The sequence below is a fragment of the Colobus angolensis genome, unplaced genomic scaffold (genome assembly GCF_000951035.1).
Source record: "Colobus angolensis palliatus isolate OR3802 unplaced genomic scaffold, Cang.pa_1.0 Scaffold531, whole genome shotgun sequence".
In the NCBI taxonomy this organism is placed as follows: Eukaryota; Metazoa; Chordata; class Mammalia; order Primates; family Cercopithecidae; genus Colobus; species Colobus angolensis.
In genome coordinates, this window is record NW_012118833.1 from 304,357 (window position 1) to 325,937 (window position 21,581).

Sequence of the window (21,581 nt, forward strand, 5' to 3'; positions counted from 1 at the left end):
AGATAAATGGTTGTTTCTCTTCAATATTGCTGATCTCTTCAATATTCCAGGCTCAATGCATAACATTGAGTCTGTGCCGGTGTCTTAACCATTTGCTTTGTGATCTTAAAGAAAAATACTATTTATGAACCTGTATTACTAAACAGACGGCTACTACAGAGTTAACGTAATTGGTTCAAGTCACAGAGCTGAGAATTTGTCACTGATCTGAATCCAACCAACCCCTCAAGAGAAAGTGTCCATGGATCAAGCCTTCCTTTGGCCCAGGTATGTCATTAGCACTTCTCTCTTGCTGGAAAGCTTCTAAACAATGGCAAGCCACAAGCTCAACCATGTGCAGTGGCAAAAGCAATCCATAAGTGTAATATATATATATACACACACACACACACACACACAAAACACATTTATAGTTTTCCTGGCTGTCTTCTATGTATAGATAAAACTGATTTTCATTTGTGGAGGTGGAAAAGAGTTTGCTTTTCATACAAATATATTTAAGAACATATTAATCATTTAAATATAAAATGGTAAGAAAAGTGTGCAGGTGGTAATGCCAGTCATTTTATATCTGACATGAGGCAGAGAATCTTGCTCATAGCTTGATAACCCTGGGTTGAGGATGATTTTGTGGGAGCAGTGAATGGCTCTCTTTGGACCACATGACACATGTTCATGTGGTAGATGACAATGACAGTATATACAGCTAGGCACTCCAGGCCTGGCTTCTTTGTCTGTAAGTAAATATCCCCCATGCAATGTATAATTATTTTAAAAAATAATAATAAAGCAATAACTAATATTGTAGAATGTTTGCCAAGCACCATTCCAAGCTCCTTACATGTATAAAATTCTTTCATCTTACAAGCCAGATGCCATTATTATGCTCCTATTACAGGAGACACAGAGAGGTTGTGAGGCACAGCTAAAAGTGACAGAGGTGGGATGTGCACTCATGCATGCTGTCTGCACCATCATGCCCTCACCCATTGTGTTAGTTTGTTTTCACACTGCTGATAAAGACATACCCAAGACTGGGCATTCTACAAAATAAAAGGGTTTAATGGACTTACAGGTCCACATGGCTGGGGAGGCCTCACAATCATGGCAGAAGGCAAGGAGGAGCAAGTCATGTCTTACATGGACGGGAGCAGGCAAAGAGAGAGCTTGTGCAGGGAAACCTCCATTTTTAAAACCATCAGATCTCATGAGATTCATTCACTATTATGAGGACAGCATGGGAAAGACCTGCCCCCGTGATTCAATTACCTCCCACTAGGTTCCTCCCATGACACTTGGGAATTGTGGGAATTACAATTCAAAATGAGATTTGGATAGAAGCCCAGCCAAACCATATCTTTCTGCCTCTGACCCCTCCCAAATCTCACATCCTCACATTTTGAAACCAATCATGCCCTCCCAACAGTCCCCCAAAGTCTCAGCTCACTTCAACATTAACTCAGAAGTCCACAGTCTAAAGTATTATCTGAGACAAGGCAAGTCCCTTCTGCCTATGAGCCTGAAAAATCAAAAGCAAGTTAATTACTTCCTAGACACAATGGTGGTACAGGCATTGGATAAATACAGCAATTCCAAATGGGAGACATTGGCCAAAATGTTTTGGGGCTACAGGCCCCATAAAAGTCCAAAATCCAGCAGGGCAGTCAAATCTTAGAGCTCCAAAATGGTCTCCTTTGACTCCATGTCTCATATCCAGGTCACGCTGATGCAAGAGGTGGGTTCCCAAGGTCTTGGGCAGCTCTGCCCCTGTGGCTTTACAGCTGCCCTCCTGGTTGCTTACATGGCTGGCACTGAGTGTCTGTGGCTTTTCCAGGCACGTGGTGCAAGCTGTTGGTGGATCTACCATTCTGGGGTCTGGAGGATGGTGGCCTTCTTCTCACAGCTCCACTAGGTGGTGCCCCAGTAGGGCCTCTGTGTGAGGGCTCTGACCCCACATTCTCTTCCACACTGCCCTAGCAGAGGTCCTCCATGAGGGCCCCACCCCTACAACAAACTTCTGCATTTCCATACAACTTCTGAAATCTAGGCAGAGGTTCCCAATTCCTGACTTCTGTGCACTCACAGGCTCAACATTATGTGGAAGCTGCCAAGGCTTGGGGCTTGCACCTTCTGAAGCCACAGCCAGAGCTTTACATTGGCCCCTTTTAGCCATGGCTGGAGTGGCTAGGATGCAGGGCACCAAGTCCCTAGGCTGCACACAGCACAGGGACCCTAGACCTGGCCCATGAAACCACTTTTTCCTCCTAGGCCTTTGGGCCTGTGATGGGAGGGGCTGCTGTGAAGTCCTCTGACATGCCCTGGAGACATTTTCCCCATTTTCTTGGGGATTAACATTCTGCTCCTTGTTATTTATGCAAATTTTTGCAGCCAGCTTGAATTTCTCCTCAGAAAAGGGTTTTTTTTTTCTTTCTATTGCATTGTCAGGCTGCAAATTTTCCAAGCTTTTATGCTTTGTTCCTCTTATAATTCTGAATGCCTTTAATAGCACCCAAGTCACCTCTTGAATGTTTTGCTGCTTAGAAATTTCTTCCACCAGATGCCCTAAATCATCTCTCTCAAGCTCAAAGTTCCACATATCTCTAAGGCAAAGGCAAAATGCCACCAGTTTCTTTGCTAAAACATAACAAATATCAACTTTGCTCCAGTTCCCAACAAGTTCCTCATTTCCATATAAGACCACCTCAGCCTGGACTTTATTGTCCGTATCACTGTCAGCATTTTGGGCAAAGCCATTCAACAAGTCTCTAGGAAGCTGCAAACTTTCCCACATTTTTCTGTCTTCTGAGCCCTCCAAACTGTTCTAACTCTTGCCTGTTACCCAGTTCGAAAGTTGCTTTTTTTTCTCTTTCAGAGATGAGACTCTCACTTTTTTTGTTTTTTGGTGGTGAAGTAGGCCGTGAACCAGGACTGCCTGACACCAAAACCCATGCCCTAGGCTCAGGCTGCCTTCTGAAATCTCTTCACAGGGAAACAGAGAAGTCAGTGGCCCTGACCTCTAGGCCAAGAGACTCATCTTCCTCTTTGATTCAACATCAAATAGGATTCCCTCCACATAGCCAGGGGAAACTAATCACTGGCTTTAATTACAAATCAGCTAGGGCCTCACTCTTCCCTAATGAGCACCCCTACACTCGCCAAACTGCGGGATCTGCTATCACTCCTGCATGGGCAAACAGGAACGTTTGCAACCCATGATTACACACACTGCATCTTGCTGGGAAAATGCTCGGCTCTTCCCTCCACAGCCCCAGTCACTTTGGTGGATTGACATAGTCAAGGGCTGAAATTTGAAAGGGAAAATTCAGCTTGAGCTTGGGCAGAACTTTCAAAGATTCAGAGCCAAGTCACAACAGGGAACTCTCAGGTGTCAGCAAGTGTCCTGTGACTCTGGGCAGGCTAATTCTCTTTTTCTTTCTCTCTTTCTCTCTCTTTTTGAGACAGAGTCTTGCTGTATTAACCAGGCTGGAGTGCAGTGTCAAGATCTCTGCTCACGGCAACGTTCACCTCCTGGGCTCAAGCGATCTTCCCACCTTACCCCTTTGTAACCAGATTTTGAATCATTGTTAGTTTATTTTTATTTTATTTTACTTTTCTTTTTTGAGATAGAGCCTCATTCCGTCGCCCAGACTGAAATGCAGTGGCACGATCTTGGCTCATGGCAACCTCCGCCTCCCGGGCTCAACTAATCTTCTCACCTCAGCCTCCCAAGTAGCTGGGACTATGCCAGGCTAAAATTGCTAGTTTCATCAGGCTCTGATCCACAATGGCCTTTTGCTATCTGCCTCTTGAGAAATCTCTCTCTTTTTGTATAAATGACAAAGTTTTAAAAATGTATTTTCTGAAATCAGTGTTTTACACGCCAAAATTTAAAAAAAGGTTTATGTCTGGGAAGCATAGGTAGTAAAAAGTTCCTTCATCATGGAGTTTGAGAAGCCTGGTGTGGGAATCAAGCAGCTGACGAACTGGGTTCCACCCCGTCATCTCTTTGAAGCCTAAAATCTGATGAGGAAACTGAAATTGGGTAGGGAAATCAGAAAATAAAAATGAGAGATGGAGAAGTTTCTGTGCCACATTTGATATGACCAGAGGTGATCATGGATGTCCCCCCATCATGATCTGGTACAGTGCAATTCCATTTTACAGAAGATGAAGCTCAGTGAGGTAACCTGGCTTGCCAGAAGGCGCTCAGATTGTTAGCGACTCAGATTTCCATCCAGAGCCCGGGTCTCTGAACTCCTGGTTCAATCCCTAACCCTGGTCCATTAATTCAAAGTCACACAAAGGAAAGGAGAGTCAGAATCAAGTCAAAACTGTTTTATTGTCATTTACATATTTAATAGAAAAAGGAATGTAGCAAATGGCTCAGGGTTGTATAAAAAAAAAAATCCAGGTTTGTACAGGTTGCTCTATTTACATCTGGGAGCAGAGCTGTCCCCACATCAGGCACAGCAGCTGCACTTCTCCGATGCCCCTTTGCAGATGCAGCCCTGGGCACACTTGGCACAGCCCATGGGACAGCAGGAGCAGCAGCCTGGGCAAAAAGGGAGAGTGAGACGTCAGAGCCGACTCAATCAGGCACCTCCCTGTGTCAACAGCAGGCCTGGCTCGAGGTCAGACTCCAGACCTGGAGGATGTCTTTTTAGGTTGGCACAGCTCTGTTCTGAGACCACAGGTGGTACCTTTGGGGTTTGTGTCTCAATAGAAAAAGGCTGCCCTGCCGCATTCGAACTCAGAGCAGAAATCTTGGAGAGGGAATGACATGGCCAACAGGGGCAAAGAAAGGCGTTCCCCAGAAGCATGCACTCCAGGCCAGCCTTGAGTTCCCTCCCAAGTTTAGCCACAGCGCCAGATTCCTGGAGATGGCCCCCCACTCACTCTTCTTGCACGAGGTGCATTTGCACTCTTTGTACTTGCAGGAGCTGGCACAGGAGCAGGAGGCCCCTGGAAGGAAGAGATAAAGGCAGTGAGCAGTGAGTGAGACGCAGAAGGTACAGCAGTGGGTCAATGAGTCTCCAGTGCGCCATCCTCTGTGCAGGGCCAGCCCTCAGAGCTCCTTTCCCACTCAGGACAGAGGAAGACAAGCCCCACGTCCTCTCCACTCATGCTGGAAAGGGCAAGCACCCTCCTGTTTTACCCCACCAGGAAGGTCCCAGATGCACACACAACCCAGGAAGACTGGGACTGGGGCCCAAAACCTCCTGTCCTGAATCTCAAAGACGCGGTGTTTCCTGCCTCCCACCCACCCTGCTTGCTCAGAGCCTGGACAGAGCATTGGGGCTTGGTCAGAAGTCCCCTGACCAACCAGGTGAGGTGGAACAGAACAGCCTTGAGCCTCAGAACGCTCAACTGTAACATAGAGGCACAGTGAAGAGGGCAATGCTCTCAGGAGCTATTCCAAGAAGAAAGTACTGGACGAAGTAAAGGGTCCCCTTCTGCTCAGAGCTTAAAATGCGACCTCCTCAAACGCAGGGACACTGTACTGTGGCTGGGAATTGGGCATTCCCAGGCCCAGAGCCGGGCTTCCCTTACCAGTGGCGCAGGAGCAGTTGGGGTCCATTTCCAGCCAAGAGAGGAGGAGAGAGGCGAAGAGGCCGTCAGGCAGCTGGAAGGCGCGTTGGAGCCTGGAGTCGGCTGCTTCCCCTGCAGGCGGAGATGGGACCGCACGCAGAGGCCCCGCCCCGCGCTTGCACCCGCCCGGGTGAGTCTGGGCCTCCTGTGGATACACGGTGGAACTGTGAGCAGCAGGCGGGCCGGACGCAAGGTGTGCACCGCGGGTGTCTTGTTTGGCGCTCGCTCGCTTGCTCAGGCCTATGCACCTGGTGGTCCGCGGCGCCCCTGCCGTCCTGCTCCCCGCAACTTCCCCATTTTTCGCATTTCCTTGTGGTTGCTGGACATCCCCGTCCCCGAGCGTTCCGGGAGCCCAGCCTCTGGTGGTCGCAATATTCCCACCCCCACCACCCCATCTGCGGTATTTTGCCTTTCCTGGAGCCGATGTGCAACCCCAGCTTCGTCCCTGGATAGGCCTGAGCCGGCGAGCGCGGCGAGGGAGTTGTGTGCAGAGAACAGTCATGGATGTGACCCTTGCTTTCTGCCGTCCTGCCCTCTAGCACTGCCTGTCACTATCCCCACCATGGTCCTTCTGCCACTTTCTCTTGAGCCCAGCAACAGGGTGGAGGCGAGCCCACCCTTCCATTCCTCATGCCTGAGCAGTTGTATGGGCACATTTGTCTGGGGCCTCCTTTACACAAAATTCTACAGGGTCTCCTCCAAAGCCTAGTGTGCCCACCCAACTCCAGGACAGTAGTCCTGAAAATATGGAGTGCCCCCAAGGGCGGGATCTGCTTAGGTGACTCCAGACCCGGAGGATGCAGAATCTATGTTCAATAAGAATATTTACCTTTCAATTTTCCTATTACACAACAATCTGCATGAGTCTGTTTAATCATTTTAGTTTTTTGTACCCTCTCAAGAACAATAAAAGAGAAATACTATTCTAAGCACGTATTTCCAATGGAAAAACTAAGGCACAAAGAGCCTTAGTAACTTGCCCAAAGTTATGGCTCTATGAAATGGTGCTATGCTACCTGAATCCAGTCAGCTTCCCAAGAGGAAGAAAGAAAACATGAAGATTTCTTTTGGCCAAGATATGTCTGCAACACCACTGTGCTGCTCAAAATTATTATTATTATCATTATTTTGAAACAGGGTCTCACTCTGTCATCCAGGCTGGAGTTCAGTGATGAGATCATGGCTCACTGCAGCCTCAATCTCCTGGGCTCAATCTATCCTCCCACCTCAGCCTCCCAAGTAGCTGGAACTACAGGTGCAGGCCATCATGCCTGGCTAATTTTTTGCCTTTTTTTTTTTTTTTTTTTTTGTAGACACAAGATTTCATCATGTTGCTCAGTCAGGCTGGTCTCAAACTCCTGGGCTCAAGTGATCCGCCTGCCTTGGTCTTCCAAACTGCTGGGATTACAGGCATGAGCCCCCGTGCAGGTCTGCTTGAACTTTTTAAATCAGGGGTGGAGTGCGGTGGCTCACACCTGTAATCCCAGCACTTTGGGAGGCCGAGGTGGACAGATCACGAGGTCAGGAGATAGAGACCATCCTGGCTAACATGGTAAAACCCCATCTCTACTAAAAAAAATACAAAAAATTATCCAGGCATGGTGGCTGGCACCTGTAGTCCCAGCTACTCGGGAGGCAGGAGAATGGCGTGAACCCGGGAGGGGGAGCTTGCAGTGAGCCCAGATCAACGCCACTGCACTCTAGCCTGGGTGACAGAGTGAGACTCCATTTAAAAAAAAAAAAAAAAAAGAAAGAAATTTTTTAATCAGGGAGAAGCGTCTCTCTCAACCCTGGACAGCTTGCAAAGCGATGGAGATGGGAAATTTATTAAATATGTATATATACACGAAATACACATTAGAGTAATCTACGTCTGTAAGTAAGACTGATTCTTGATTTTAGCACTGATGAAAACTTTGCTTTCATTTAAATATATGTGATGATTAGTTTTATGTGTCAACTTGGCTGGGCAAAGTGTCCAGTTCCTTGGTCAAACACCAGCCTAGATATTGCGGCAAAGTTATTTTTTAAGATGTGATTAACATTTAAATCAGTAGTCTTTGAGTAAAACAGATGTCGGAGGGGATTTATCAAGTGTTACCTGCCCATTCAGCCTGGGAGGGTCCAGAGGACACCACTTTCACCACATCTATGAGAAATAAATTTGTGACGGGCGTCCTAGCATCCTGGAAGAGCTGTGTGGTCACTCTTTTTTGCAGGTAGAAATTCAGTGGAAACTGCTGCTGCTGAATTGGGAACCCTAAAAGCAATGGCAATAATTTGGTCCCAGTGTGGCAGGGGCCAAGGGACAGCACTTAATTGCCAAAGGCAGCATGGGCCTGGTTATTGTCATGGATGGCACAGCCAAAGCAGAATAGTATGACTTGCAGGCCAGGAGCAGTGGCTCACACCTATAATCCTAGCACTTTGGGAGGCTGAGACAGGTGGATCACTCGAGCTCAGGAGTTTGAGACCAGCTTGGCGAACATGGCGAAAGTCTGTCTCTACCCCTCCAAACATACAAAAATCAGCTGGATGTGTTGGTGCCTGCCTGTAATTGTAGCTACTTTGGGGGCTGAGGTGGGAGGACCACTTGAGCCTTGGAGGTCGAGGCTGCAGTGAGCCATGACACTGCTCTCCATCCTGGATGACACAGCGAGACCCTCTCTCAAATAAAAAGAATAATATGATTCACAGAGACCTGTGGTGTTGGCTAGTTGATCATGGTGGTCGTACGAGCAAACAGAGGAGTCAGCCTACAAAAATCTTACTCATCTGTAGAATCAGAATATCTATTTCCTGTCCCCATGACTTTATGCTTTGTGGGTCTCAAGGTATTAGTTCCAAAAGGAGGAATGCTTCCTTGGGAGACACAGTGATTCCATCAAACTGGAAGTTATGAGTCCCACCAGGCCACATTGAGTCCTCAGACTTCTGTATCAACAGGCAAAGAGGCTGGGCACTGTGGCTTACACCTGTAATCCCAGCACTTTGGGAGGCCAAGGTGGGTGGATCACCTGAGGTCAGGAGCTTGAGACCAGCCTGGCCAACATGGAGAAACCCCATCTCTACTAAAAATACAAAATTAGCCAGGCGTGGTGGTGCATGCCTGTAATCCCAGCTACTCAGGGGGCGAGTCAGGAGAATTGCTTGAACCTGGGAGGCGGAGGTTGCGGTGAGCTGAGATCACGCCATTCCACTTCAGCCTAGGGAACAAGAGCAAAATTCCATCTCAAAAAAAAGAAAGAAAAAAAAGAAAAGAAAAAAGGAAAAGAAAAGAAACAACAACAACAACAACAACAACAACAAAAAAAAACCAGGCAAAGTAAGGAGTCACTATTCTGGCTGGGGTGATTGTGGTTACTTCTTTGTAATTACAATCTCTGCAATGGAGGTAAGGAGGAGGATGTCTGGAATACAAGAGATCCCTTAGGGTGTCTCTTATTATTACCATGTCCTGTGATTGAAGCCAGTGGAAACAACCCAATTGGGACAGGAATGCATGGCCCAGACCCTTCCAGAATGAAGGTTTAGGTCACCCCACCAAGTAAAGAACCACCATTGGTTGAGATGTTTGCTGAAACGAGAGGTTTACACCTCTTTTAGGTTGTAAAAGAAGGAAACTGTAAATAGCAGCTATGACCATGTGACCAGTTACAGGTATGGAAATGAGGAATGTCATTGTTATGGGTATTTCTTCATTATGTTGTTATAAATGTGTGTGTGCGTCTGTGTGTGTGTGTGTGCGCGTGTGTGGCAAATATTTTTGTTTTCTTCCATCTCTTATCCCATTGTCATATAACAGGGGACATATTAACTTTACATCACAATATTTAAGTATTGCTAACTTTGTATCATACTATTTAGGTTATAAGATGTCAAGGAACATGCCTCAAGTATTTTGCAATCAGTTTTGGAAAGAGAGTTTGTGTCATTTCAGGCATACACAGGACAGTCGTCTCAGGTGGAGGTATGACTTTGTTTTAACATTAAGTATAGTTTAAGGAGATGTTTATGTCTGCCAAATTAACAAGTGGTGGACTGCAATGGTTAGTTTTATGAGTCAACTTGGCTAGGTTATCATACCCAGTTGCTTGGTCAAACACTAATGTAGATGTTGCTGTGAAAGTGTTTTTTTAGATCTGGTTACCATTTAAATCAGTAGGTTTTGGCTGGGTGCAGTAGCTCATGCCTGTAATCTCAGCATTTTGGGAGGCTGAGGTGGGTGCATCACTTGAGGCCAGGAGTTAGATAACATGGTGAAACCCTTTCTCTATTAAAAATACAAAAATTAGCCGCTTAATCTGTTAAATAAAACACAAAACGTAGCTGCTCTTTGAAAAATACAAAAATTAGCGTGGTGGTGCATACCTGTGATCCCAGCTATTTGGGAGGCTGAGGCAGGAGAATTGCTTGAAGCTGGAAGGCAGAGGTTGCAATGAGCTGAGATCACACCACTACACTCTGACCTGGGTGACAGAGCGAGATTCTGTTGCAAAAAATAAAATAAATCAATACATTTTGGGTAAAGCAGATTATTCATCATAATGTATGTGGGCCTCATCCAATCAGTTGAAGGCCTTAAGAGGAAAAACTGAGACCGAGGTCCCTGGAAGAGAAAGGAATTCTACCTGTAGACCACCTTCAGATGAAAGACTGTAATATCAACTTCTGACAGAATTCCCATGCTGCCAGCCAGCCTTGCAAATTTTAGACCAGCCATCCCCACAATCATATCAGCTAATTTCTTAAAGCTTTCTTTTTATCACTATCTATCTAGGGACATTTTATTGGTTCTGTGTCTTGGGGGAAACCATGAGTAATACATATACATGTTGGAAAATATGAATCATTTAAAGGAGAATTGTTAAGTAAAATTGTGGTATAGGTGGTAGCAGATATGGCAGGCATCCATTTGTACGTGCCACAAGGGCGTGGACTGTCCTGCTCATGGTTTTCTGTATCCAGTGCTGATCACAATTTCATGGGAAGACTGAAGACTCTCTGGACCACAGTTAACATGCTCAGGTAGTTGATGAGGAATGTAGAGGTCACATGGCTAGGAACAGCAGGCCTGGCTTATTGGTCTGGAGGTAGAAAAACATCCCTATGCTATGAATAAAGATAATAAAATTATAGCTAGGTTGTGCATAGTGGCTCATGTCTGTAATCCCAGCACTTTGGGAGCCCGAGGCTAGCGGATCACCTGAGCCCAGAAGTTCAAGACCAGCCTGGCCAACATGATGAAACCCCATTGCTACTAAAAATATAAAAATTAGCCAGGCAGGGTGGCATGTGCCTGTAGTCCCAGCTACTCAACAGGATGAGATGGGAGGATCACCTGAGCCCAGGAGATGCAGGTTGCAGTGAGCTGAGATCACCCCACTACACTCCAGCCAGGGTGACAGGGTAAGACTTTGTCTCAAAAAAATAAAATAAAATAACAAAATAAAATAAAATAAAATCATAGCTAATATTGTAGTCTGCTTGATACATGGCAAGTGCCATTCTAAGTTCTTTGCATGTATTAAGTCATTTGCTGTCACCAGCCAGACCCTATTATTCAGCCTATCTTACAGTGGAGGAGACTGAGCCACAGAGAGGTTGTGTCACTCAGGTATAAGTGACAGAGCTAGGTTTTGCACCCATGCATGCTGACTGCATCATAATGCCCTCAACCACCACCCTGTGTCACCATGTTCCATGAAAAACAAGGACACTGAAAATCTGGTAGTGAGGCAGCAGTAGAAAGAGCACTGAGCTGCCAGTCATGCCCTCTGCATAGCTCTGACCTCTCTTGGCCTCAGTATGCCACCTCTCAAGCCAGGGACACAATTGGGCTAACTGACCAAGGGCTGACCCAGCTCTGAACTCTGAGAGGCAGGGCTTAGAGCCCAGTGACATCATGATCTGCCAACTGTAGCCAAGATGAGAGGCCAGCTGTAGTGAAGGTTCCGGCCTCTGACTTCTAAGCTGTGTGACCTTGGGCAGGTTGCTTAACCACTCTGGAAGATGACATAATCAGTTTCGTCCCTGCACGTTCACTCTTTCACTGGCTCATGGGGTGTTCAAATGATAGGAAAAATGAGAATGGTTCTTATGTTTGTTCAAATGCTGTGGCAGCATCTTAATCCCAGAGGGCTTTGTGCAGGAAGTCATCCACCCTCCACCTGGTACACGGTCAGGGAAACTTCACTCCACTCCCCAGCCTCCAACCCAGACTAATTCTTCCCAGACCCGTTTTTCCCCAAGAGCTTATCAAGAGAGATTCTGTCTCCAACAAAGTCCATGTAAACAGAGTGATCCTAATGGTTATTAAACCCTAGCCAGGAGCCAGGCCAAGATCTCATTTAATCCATAAATAGGGATACCATCTTTTTTCTACAGGTGAGGAAATTGAGGCTCAGAGAGGTTGAGTGACTCGCCCAGGCCACACAGCCAGTAAGTGGTAAAGTGGGCTGTGAACTAGGACTGCCTGACATGAAAACCCATGCCCTTGGCACAGGCTGCCTTCTAAAACTCTCTCTATAAGGAGCACCTTCAGCCAAGTGTGCTCCTGATTCCTGGGCCAAGGGACTCATCGTCCTCTGACTGAACTTCAAATAACATTCCCTCCACATAGCCAGGGGGCCTAACCGTTGGCTTTAATTACAAGTCACTCAGAGCTTCACTCCTTTCTAATGAGCGCCACCACACCCTCCAAACTGCTGAATGCCATCACCCCTGCGTGGGCAGACAGGAAGAACTTCATCTGCAACCCGTGATCACATACACTGCATCTTGCTGGGAACATGCTGGGCATTTCCCTCCACATCCCCAGCCACTTTGCTGGTTTAGGTAGCCAAAGGCTGAAATTTGAGAGAAGTAGTTTCAGCCTGACCTTGGGAGGAACTTACAAAGATTCAGAACCAAGGCAAAACGGGGAGCTCTCAGGGGTCTGAAAGTGTCCTATCAGTGACACTGGGCAGGACAAGCCTGATGGTTCCTTGTGGGGATGTCTGGATCAGTGCTGCTCAGGGTGTGCCAGCCACACACTGGGGCTAGTCTGAGAACTGTTTCCAGGATGCAACGCACAACTTTGGACAAATGTGTAGTGTTGATCATTCTTTTATTTTTCCTATGTTAATTTGTTCTCCATATATTTGTTGAACATTTCTTGTTGAATCTAAAAAATGGTCTTTGTATTTTGTGTCCTTTAAACGTTCATTTTCTTATTAACTCATTATTTTACCAGAGTTTAGGTCTGTGACTAATGGAAAACAAAACTGGTCATTCACCACAGGGAGTTTGGGAAACCGGATGTCAGATTCTAGCCACTGGGGAGCTGGGGTTCACCCTCTGTAGTCACTTTTAAGTCTAAAATCCCACAAAGAACTGAAGTTGGGCATGGAAATCAGAAAGTGAAAATGAGGAATGGAGAAGTTTCTGTGCCACATTTGACATGAAACTGAAAGTGATTACCTATGTGTCCCTCCTGCCCCCATATGATCTGGCACAACGCCATTCAGTTTTACGGAAGATGAAGCTCAGTGCGGTAGCCTGGCTTGCTAGAATACACTCTTTCGTAGCGGCTCACATTTCCATCCACAGCCCAGGTCTCTGCCCTCCCAGTTCCATCGCTCAACCCAGTCCCTTATTTTTAAGGCATATAAAGGAAACCAGAGGCAGAATCACGTCAAAGCTGTTTTATTATCATTCATATTATTTCATAGAAAAAGGAATGCAGCAAACGATCAGGGTCAGGGTTGTACATAAAAAAATCCAGGTTTGTAGAGGTCGCATTATTTACATCTAGGGGCAGCGCTGTCCCAGCATCAGGCGCAGCAGTTGCACTTGTCCGACGCCCCTTTGCAGATGCAGCCCTGGGCACACTTGGCACAGCCCACAGGGCAGCAGGAGCAGCAGCCTGGGGGCAGAGAGGAGGCGGCAGAGATGAGTACTAGGGACACAGGGAATAAGGATTCCTGCTCTCCCTGATAAGGATCACTGAGGAGGCAACAACTTCCGCGTAGTGGGGCATCCCCAGACTGCTTTCATTCCCCTGAGGATGGTGGAGAGGGGACAGGCTGGAGGACAGTGAGGGGTTAGAGGAAAGAGAGGATCCCACTTACTTTTCTTGCAGGAGGTGCATTTGCACTCTTTGCACTTGCAGGAGCCGGCGCAGGTGCAGGAGTCACCTGCAAGGAGAAAAGACAGAGGTGAGAACGGTCCCTGGATACCTGAAGGCGTGACGGCGTGCTAAGAGCCCAGGGCAGAGTTCCTCTGTCCACAACCGATTCCTGGGAACTTGAGCAAGCCATTAACTCAGATCTCCTTAACGGTAAAAAGAGGGCTCCGAATAACCTAGAATGGATTGAAAGATACCCCAAAACGCTTTGGGAAGGAGCAACTCCTGTCCTGAAATTGAGTGATCAGAGAAAGAAAGAGGGGTCAGAAATTGCCTCTCTAGCGCTACAGTCTACACTTGGCATCCCCAGCCCCTTACCGGCGACGCAGGAGCAGTTGGGATCCATGGCGAGTTGAAGAGGCGGCTGGAGTCGGGACAGGTTGCACGTGGGATCGCTGGGACTTGGAGGAGGCGTGGTGGAGCAGAGCGCTGCGAGCAGTGTTTATAGCTGAAAAGACCCGGGACGAGTGCAAAAGCCCCGCCCCGGCCGGGCGCTGCCTGCACACGCCCCGCGCTGAGTCACTCGCGGCTCCCGGCTAAACACCCGGCTGCGCGCACTGGGCCGGGCGCAACCGGCCTGCACACGGACCGCGGGAGGTCAGTTCCCTGAAGCCCGCCCACGTGCGCTCCGGGGACGCCTCGGCGCGGAAGAAGCTGGGTGCAGCGGCAGGACACGGTGTACTGGCAGGACACGGTGTATTGGCAGGACACGGTGTACCGGGTGCCCACGCCGCGCGCCCCCGCCGTGTGCACAGCTTCCCTCCCTCCTGTCTGTACTCGAACCTGAGCCGTTAGCGCGCAGGTGAAAGCGGGACTTGGGAATGCTGCTTGCGTGGAAAACTGGTTGGAAGTGCAGACAGGTTACAACTCTGTAGCAGTCAAGGCTTAATAATTGTGCAGCATCACAGTAAACCCGTGGAGTTGTTACTGATGACCTATCCGTTGCATGCTGAGTACTTTAGCGTGCAGCAGGGACTGTAGGAAGTGTGTTGTGTGTGAGATATCACTTCATTCTGTAACAACCCATAAGATAAGTACTCTCCTGTATTCTCATCGTAGGGAGGAGAAAACTGCAGGTCCAGAGAAGTTACTTGTCCAGGGTCACACAGCTAGTGAATGGCAGAGCAGGGTGAATGTGACCAGGCCCCAGCAGATGCTGACGGTCCACTAACAGAGACACCAAGGAGGGAGAGTAAGGACAAGAAGCCACAAGCTTGGTCCTCAGGAAGCTCAGGGACTGGGGGAACAGAGAGGAGGAGACCCCATCCAGCCTGGGAGGAGGTGGGCCATTGCCTTGGGCCTGAGGGTAAGAAGGTGTTTGCCAGGCAGGGAGGGGGAAGGATTTGTGTTCTGGCCTGGGAAGGGAAGAACTAGCGGGAACACTGGAATCGCCCTGAGACATTTGGAAGGGAAAACCCCCATAAGAATGTGGAGGCTGAGGGGAAGAGCCCAGGTGGCATCCAGATTCCTCTCTGGAGAGGCACATCCTGCCTCCCTGTCTGCACGTGTCTGGCGCTGTGTAAGGGTCTTAGATCATCAACTTTGGAAAGCCCGAAGTGTGTCATGCTAGGAGTCAGGAAGCGGTTACTGGAAGCTTCCTGGCAGGCTTAGGAAATGCTGATTGCCACAGTGGGAGTTTAGTGAGGTGATGGGGCGGGGGCAGGGAGGACAGGCTGTCCTTGCAACTCTTACTGTAAGTTCCTGTGGAAACGTCTTCCTAGCTCAGCTGAATTTCACTTCCTCTGGGGACCCTGTCCTGACCCCCATGACTGTGGCTGCCCGTAGAGGTGCTGGTAAACATCCTGTTCGTTCCCCTCCTGGCACTTTCCATGCCTGTGGTATGTATAAACTGGGGGGACTCTTGGATTAGTGTCTCTTCCCCTCCTCACCAACCCCTGACCACTGGAAATGCCAAGGGCAGTCATCGCCTGCCTCTGGAATTGAGTCTTCAGCTTCCAACACAGGGCCAAGTTTGCAGTAGATGCTTAATAAATATTTGTCAAATAAATTCATGAGGGTAATGGCCTGGATTGTTCTTCCCTTCCCAGCCCCCACCTTGTATGAAGGCCGACTACAAAATGAAAATAAACACCTCTTCACCACCCTGGAACCTGTGTGCTCACTCAAGTAAAAACACCACACAGGGCAGGAGGGGTGAGCTCTCAGATGTACTAAATTTCAGTGGTCACTCGGCCACTCACTTGCTCAGTGACCTTGGGGCAATTACGTGACTGGACTCTTCTGATCCCTGGTTTACTCATCTGTCAAATGACTGGGTTGTACTAGAATTTATATCCAAACATACCCTGAGTTTAGAGCCAAGATCTTTTGAAATCTCATGACGTCTGGCAGCTCTGTGGATTGAGAGCTCTCTGGGCAGTGGGCCGATTTTGTTGTTGTTATTTATGTATGCACAGTATTATATACCAAATCCCTGGTTGCTAATAACTCAGATGGTCACCTATCCACTCAAGGCAAACAATCCAACTCTGTGAAGAAACAGAAGAGCTTATTTTGCCCTCAAAAGCATTGGTTCTAGCCCTGGGTCTGTGCCAACCATGTTGGCGGTAAAACTTGCTTGTGGGCCTGAGCTGTCTCCTTTGAATCACTTTGACTCTGTGAGGGGAGGGAGGGATAGTGACTCAGGGAAGGTGGAGCAGGTCACAGGCCTAGTCTGTTCTTCTCCCTGCCCCCAGAAGCTGCACTGTGCTTGGGACAGAGGTGGAGAGGGAGGACCCACCTGCACGTTTGCATCCCTGACTTGGCAGGGGATGAGGGAGTGAAACCAAGCAACATTGGATAAGGAAAAACATCCCCCTAAATATCTGGTGTGAGTCATCAATGTGAGGTGATGATGTGGCCCTGGGCTGCATTAAGAGAGGTATGCCATGTAGAGTGAGAGAGGTTATGTTTTTCATCCTTCTTTTAGGTGCAGGGGTGGATACGTATAGGTCTGCTGCCCAGCCATCCACTCGTCCTTCCTCTGTGATGATATCCTTGGTTTTCCTTTGAAGAATCACCCCTCCTTATTCCCAGTCCATATGGTTTTGATGGAGTATGTCCCATCCGTGAGCTCCTAGGCCATTCTACCTTCCTGGCCACAGTAATTGGCTCTGATTGGGCCACACAGCCACGGACCAAAGAGAATCAGTGATATTTTTGCTGGGAATGTTGGGAGAGTGGCAGATGGTCTTTCCATCTGGACTTGAACCTGAGAGAAAGTGAAGTTGAGTGAGTTTCTAAAGCTTTTTGGCTCTGTGAGAAGAGTCCAAAAATAAAATAATCACAAAGGAAATGGAGCCTGACAATATCTTGGAACACCTGGATCCAGCCATGCCTGAAGCCATTATGAGCCAATCATTTCCTTTTTTGCTTAAATTATTCCAGATAGAGTCCTCACTGGCGTAGTTGGGCAGAATCCCCCTCTGCCCTGAGGGCCGTGTTCATTGTTGGGCTTCCGTTGTCCAGAAGACAGTTGATCACAGGGGTCCTAAGGCCCAAAACCCTATCATGTGAGCATCAGCTGAGAGAGATAGGCAGGTTTGATCTGGAAGGGAACAGTTACCTTCAAATATTTGGCAGTGGTTGCCCCAGTTATCTGTAACTGTGCAACCAATTACCCACAATTTAGCAGCTCAAAACAACGACCATTTTATTTTCTTTCCTGAATTTGTGGGTCAGGAGTTGGAGCAGTGCTCACTTGGGTGATTCTTTTGTTTTATGTGTCATTAGCTGAGGTCACTCGGTGCTGTTCGGGTGGTGGATGGGCTGGTCTGGAGAATCTAAGATGGCTTCAGTCACACATCTGGCACTTTGGCAGGGATGGCTGGAGGCTAGGCACAGCTGGAACTGTTGACCAGGGCTCCACATGTGGCTTCTTCAGCATGGTGGCCTCAGGGCAATTAGACTCAGGTCATATAGATGAGAGTTTCAAGAGATGGGAGTGGTAGCTGCAAGTCTCTTAAACCCTGGACCCTGAAATTAGTACAGGTCGCTTGCACCACACTCTATTGGTCAAGCAGTGGGAGAAGCTGCCCAGATTCAAGAGGAGGGGAACGAGACCCCCTGTCTTGAAGAGAGGAGTCAACGAATTTCAGGCGTGTCTAATCTGCCATAGTAGTCATGGGGAATAATATTGAGCTCCTGCTGTGAGTCAAGACTTGTGCTAAGAACACTATGGGTTTATCTTAAAGCCTAACACAGTCCTATAAGGCAGGTGCTGTTATCTCCATTTTACAGATGATGCGCTGAAGAGTTACGGGATCTGTTCAGGGTAACACAGCTTGTAAGTGGCAGAACTGGGATTTGAACCCATACCTATATGTTTATGCCATCCTGAAAAGAGAAAATTAGGCTTGCTTTCTGTGGTCCTAAGGGCAGAATCAGGACAATTGCAGTTGGCGGGGAGGGGGTAAGGTTACAGGAATAAAGGTTGTGTTCCAGGTAGCAGGGTCTTTCCCCTTCTCTCCTCTCCTTCCCTCTCCTCCCGTCTCTTTTACTTTCTTTTCTTTTTTTAAAGACAGGGTCTCAGCTCTGTTGCCAGGCTGGAGTGCAGCAGTGTGATCATGGCTCACTGCAGCCTTAACCTCCTGGGCTTAAGAGATCCTCCCACTTCAACCCTCCTGAGTAGCTGAGACTATAGGTGTGTACCACCACACTTGGTTAGTTTTTGTTTTTTGTGTTTTTTTTTTTGGTAGAGATGGGGTCTCATTATGTTGCCCAGGCTGGCCTTGAACTCCTGGACTCAAGCAACTCTCCCGCTTCAGCCTTCCAAAGTGTTGGAATTACAGGTGTGAGCCACTGCACCCAGCCAGAAAGTCCTTCTTGCAATTAGAGCTGGTTATGAGTGGAAGGGACCCCTTGGGGGATAGTTCCCTGTTACTACAGCAGAGGCCAGCAGATCCCAGCATTAAATAGGGGGATAGGAAGAGGTCAGTTTCCTTCTTCCCCGGGAGATTCTGTGACTCAGTGGCCCGCATCACAGGTACCATCTAGCCACTCTTAGTTCTTCCTCCATCTGTGGATGCTGCCTTCATTTTGGAGATGTATTAGTTATCTTGCTGCATTACAAATTACTTAGCAGCTCAAGACAACACTCATGAACTATCTCATAGTTTCTGTGGGCAGGAATCAGATAGGCTTAGCTAGGCCCTGTGGCTCAGGATGTCTTATAGATAGCCATCAAGGTGACAGCCAGGGCTGCAGTCAGCTCAAGTGTCAGCAGGGACAGGATCTGCTTCCAAGCTCCCTCATGTGGTTGTGGACAGAATTTGGTTCCTTGTGGGCTATGGTACTGCGGCTTCCCTCCTTGTGATGTAGGTCCCTCCACAGAGCATCTCACCATAGGACAGCGAGCCAGTGAGAGGGCCAGAGTGCAAACAAGGGTGGGAGTAAGAGAGAAGTCATAGTGTTTTATTTTTTTAATATTTATTTATTTATTTATTTGAGATGGAGTTTTGCTCTTGTTGCCGAGGATGGAGTGCAATGGCGCGATCTAGACTCACTGCAACCTCCGCCTCCCAGGTTCAAGCAATTCTCCTGCCTCAGCCTCCCAAATAGCTGGGATTTCAGGTGTGCGCCACCACGCCCAGCTAATTTTGTCTTGTCATCGTCTTTTATTCATTCATTCTTAGCGAAAGATAATATTAACTTTATTCAAGAGGCATCCAAGGCATGGGATCTCAATCACATGGCCTCCAAATAGTGATACGATAGTGGACCAGAGCAGGATACAGTCCCCTTCTCTCCCCTGCCATGTGGGGCGGGGATGAACAGGAAACTTTTCATTTTAAAACATCAGAAAAATTAGGCTGGGCACGATGGCTCACGCCTATAATCCCAACACTCTGAGAGGCTGAGGCGGAAGGATCGCTTGAGGTCAGGAGTTTGTGAAACCCCCTCTCTACAAAAGATTTTAAAAAGTAGCCAGATGTGGTGGTACGCACTGCTAGTCCCAGCTACTTGGGCAGCTGAGGTGGGAAAGTTGCTTGAGCCCAGGAGATTGAGGCTGCAGTAAGTTGTGATTGTGTCACTGCCTGGGTAGGGAGGGCAAGATTCCATCTCTATTTTTTAAAAATTAAATAGGTCAGGTGCAGTGGCTCATGCCTTAATCCCAGCACTTTGGGAGGCCGAGGTGGGTGGATCACCTGAGGTCAGGAGTTCAAGACCAGCCTGGCCAACATGGTGAAACCCCATCTCTACTAAAAATACAAAAATTAGCCGAACCTGGTGGCGGTGCCTGTAATCCTAGATACTCAGGAGGCTGAGGCAGGAGAATCACTTGAACCCAGGAGGCGGAGGCAGGAGAATCATTTCTGTCAGGCCTCTGAGCCCAAGCCAAGCCATTGCATCCCCTGTGACTTGCACGTATGCGCCCAGATGGCCTGAAGTAACTGAAGAATCACAAAAGAAGTGCAAATGCCCTACCTCGCCTTAACCGATGACATTCCACCACAAAAGAAGTGAAAATGGCCGGTCCTTGATAATATCAATTAAGCAATGATATTATCTTATGAAATTCATCTTCCTGGCTCATCCTGGCTCAAAAAGCTCCCCCACTGAGCACCTTGTGACCTCCACTCCTGCCCGCCAGAGAACAACCCCCCTTTGACTGTAATTTTCCTTTATCTACCCAAATCCTATAAAACGGCCCCACCCTTATCTCCCTTCGCTGACTCTCTTTTCGGACTCAGCCCGCCTGCACCCAGGTGATTAAAAAGCTTTATTGCTCACACAAAGCCTGTTTGGTAGTCTCTTCACACGGACGCGCATGACAGTTCCAACCTAGGAAGTGGAGGTGCAGTGAGCTGTGATCGCGCCACTGCACTCCAGCCTGGGTGACAGAGCGAGACTCTGCCTCAAAAACAAATAAATAAACATCAGAAAAATCATACCATTGACAATCTATAGTCAACCCAGGTGAAGGTTTTCATGCTACAGATTGTTTCCGTATAGTAGAAATCCTCTTTGTAAACCTTCACTTCTCTCAGTACTCTCCGTTGTTCCATAAAATAGGTATTTCTCCCTTTTCCAAATTATTTGGAAAATAACTTCCTCCCTCTTTTTTTCTTTTAATATTTGAATTAAGAAGTCATCATCTTTAAGTTCTAGGGTACATGTGCAAAATAAATAAATAAATTAATTAATTTTGAAAAAAAAGAAGTCATCATCTTTTGTAACCTAATCACGGAAGTGATCTCCCATCCCTGTTTCAGTATTCTATTCTTTAGAAGCAAGTCACTAGGTCCAGGCTGTACTCAAGGGGAGGGGATTACACCAGGGCATGAATACCAGAGTCTAGCATCACTGGGACCATCTTCAAAGCCTGGCTACCACTGGGCAAAGGTGCTGGTACGTGTGTGACTTCAGGCTCTTTGCATGTGCTGTTTCCTTTGTCTTGGATGCTCTCCTTAACCCTCTGTCTCCTTCATCTGGTGGGTCTCAGTTTAAAGGCAATTTGCTCAGGAAAGCCTTCCTGGAACCCCAAATAGGCCAAATCCATCTGTTACCAGCAAGCACATCCCTTCTTTGTAGCACTTATTGCAATTACAGTTGCCAGTAAGAAAGAAGTTAACATTTTTCTTTTTAATTATTTTTAATAGAGATGGGATCTTGCTATGTTGCCCAGGCTGGTCTTGAACTCCTGGCCACAAGCAATGCTCTTGCCTCAGCCTCCCAAAGCATTGGGCTTACAGGTGTGACTCACCACACCCAACCTGCTAACACTTTTCTTTTTTTTTTTTTTTAAGACAGAGTCTCGCTCTGTCGCCCAGGCTGGAGTGCAGTGGCCGGATCTCAGCTCACTGCAACCTCTGCCTCCCAGGTT

At 47.7% G+C, this 21,581-nt stretch overlaps 2 protein-coding genes across 3 annotated transcripts; both read right to left on the reverse strand.

The window, feature by feature from the left end:
* Window positions 1–4,320: 4,320 nt before the first annotated feature.
* Window positions 4,321–5,674, reverse strand: LOC105525401 (metallothionein-1L). The gene is made up of 3 exons (XM_011961012.1): window positions 5,551–5,674; window positions 4,897–4,962; window positions 4,321–4,552 (listed from the first exon to the last, which is right to left on the reverse strand). Exons 1-3 carry the CDS (start codon window positions 5,576–5,578, stop codon window positions 4,461–4,463), a joined length of 186 nt encoding a protein of 61 aa, XP_011816402.1. The 5' UTR covers window positions 5,579–5,674; the 3' UTR covers window positions 4,321–4,460.
* Window positions 4,321–14,333, reverse strand: LOC105525400 (metallothionein-2). Of its 2 annotated transcripts, XM_011961011.1 has the most exons (4): window positions 14,075–14,169; window positions 13,701–13,766; window positions 13,392–13,495; window positions 4,321–4,449 (listed from the first exon to the last, which is right to left on the reverse strand). In XM_011961011.1, the coding sequence occupies exons 1-3, from the start codon at window positions 14,100–14,102 to the stop codon at window positions 13,404–13,406; spliced, it is 186 nt and encodes a 61-aa protein (XP_011816401.1). In that variant the 5' UTR covers window positions 14,103–14,169; the 3' UTR covers window positions 4,321–4,449; window positions 13,392–13,403. The 2 variants fall into 2 exon arrangements, with proteins under 2 accessions (XP_011816401.1, XP_011816400.1); XM_011961010.1 differs by lacking the exon at window positions 4,321–4,449 and having other exon boundaries at window positions 13,260–13,495; window positions 14,075–14,333.
* Window positions 14,334–21,581: the final 7,248 nt, after the last annotated feature.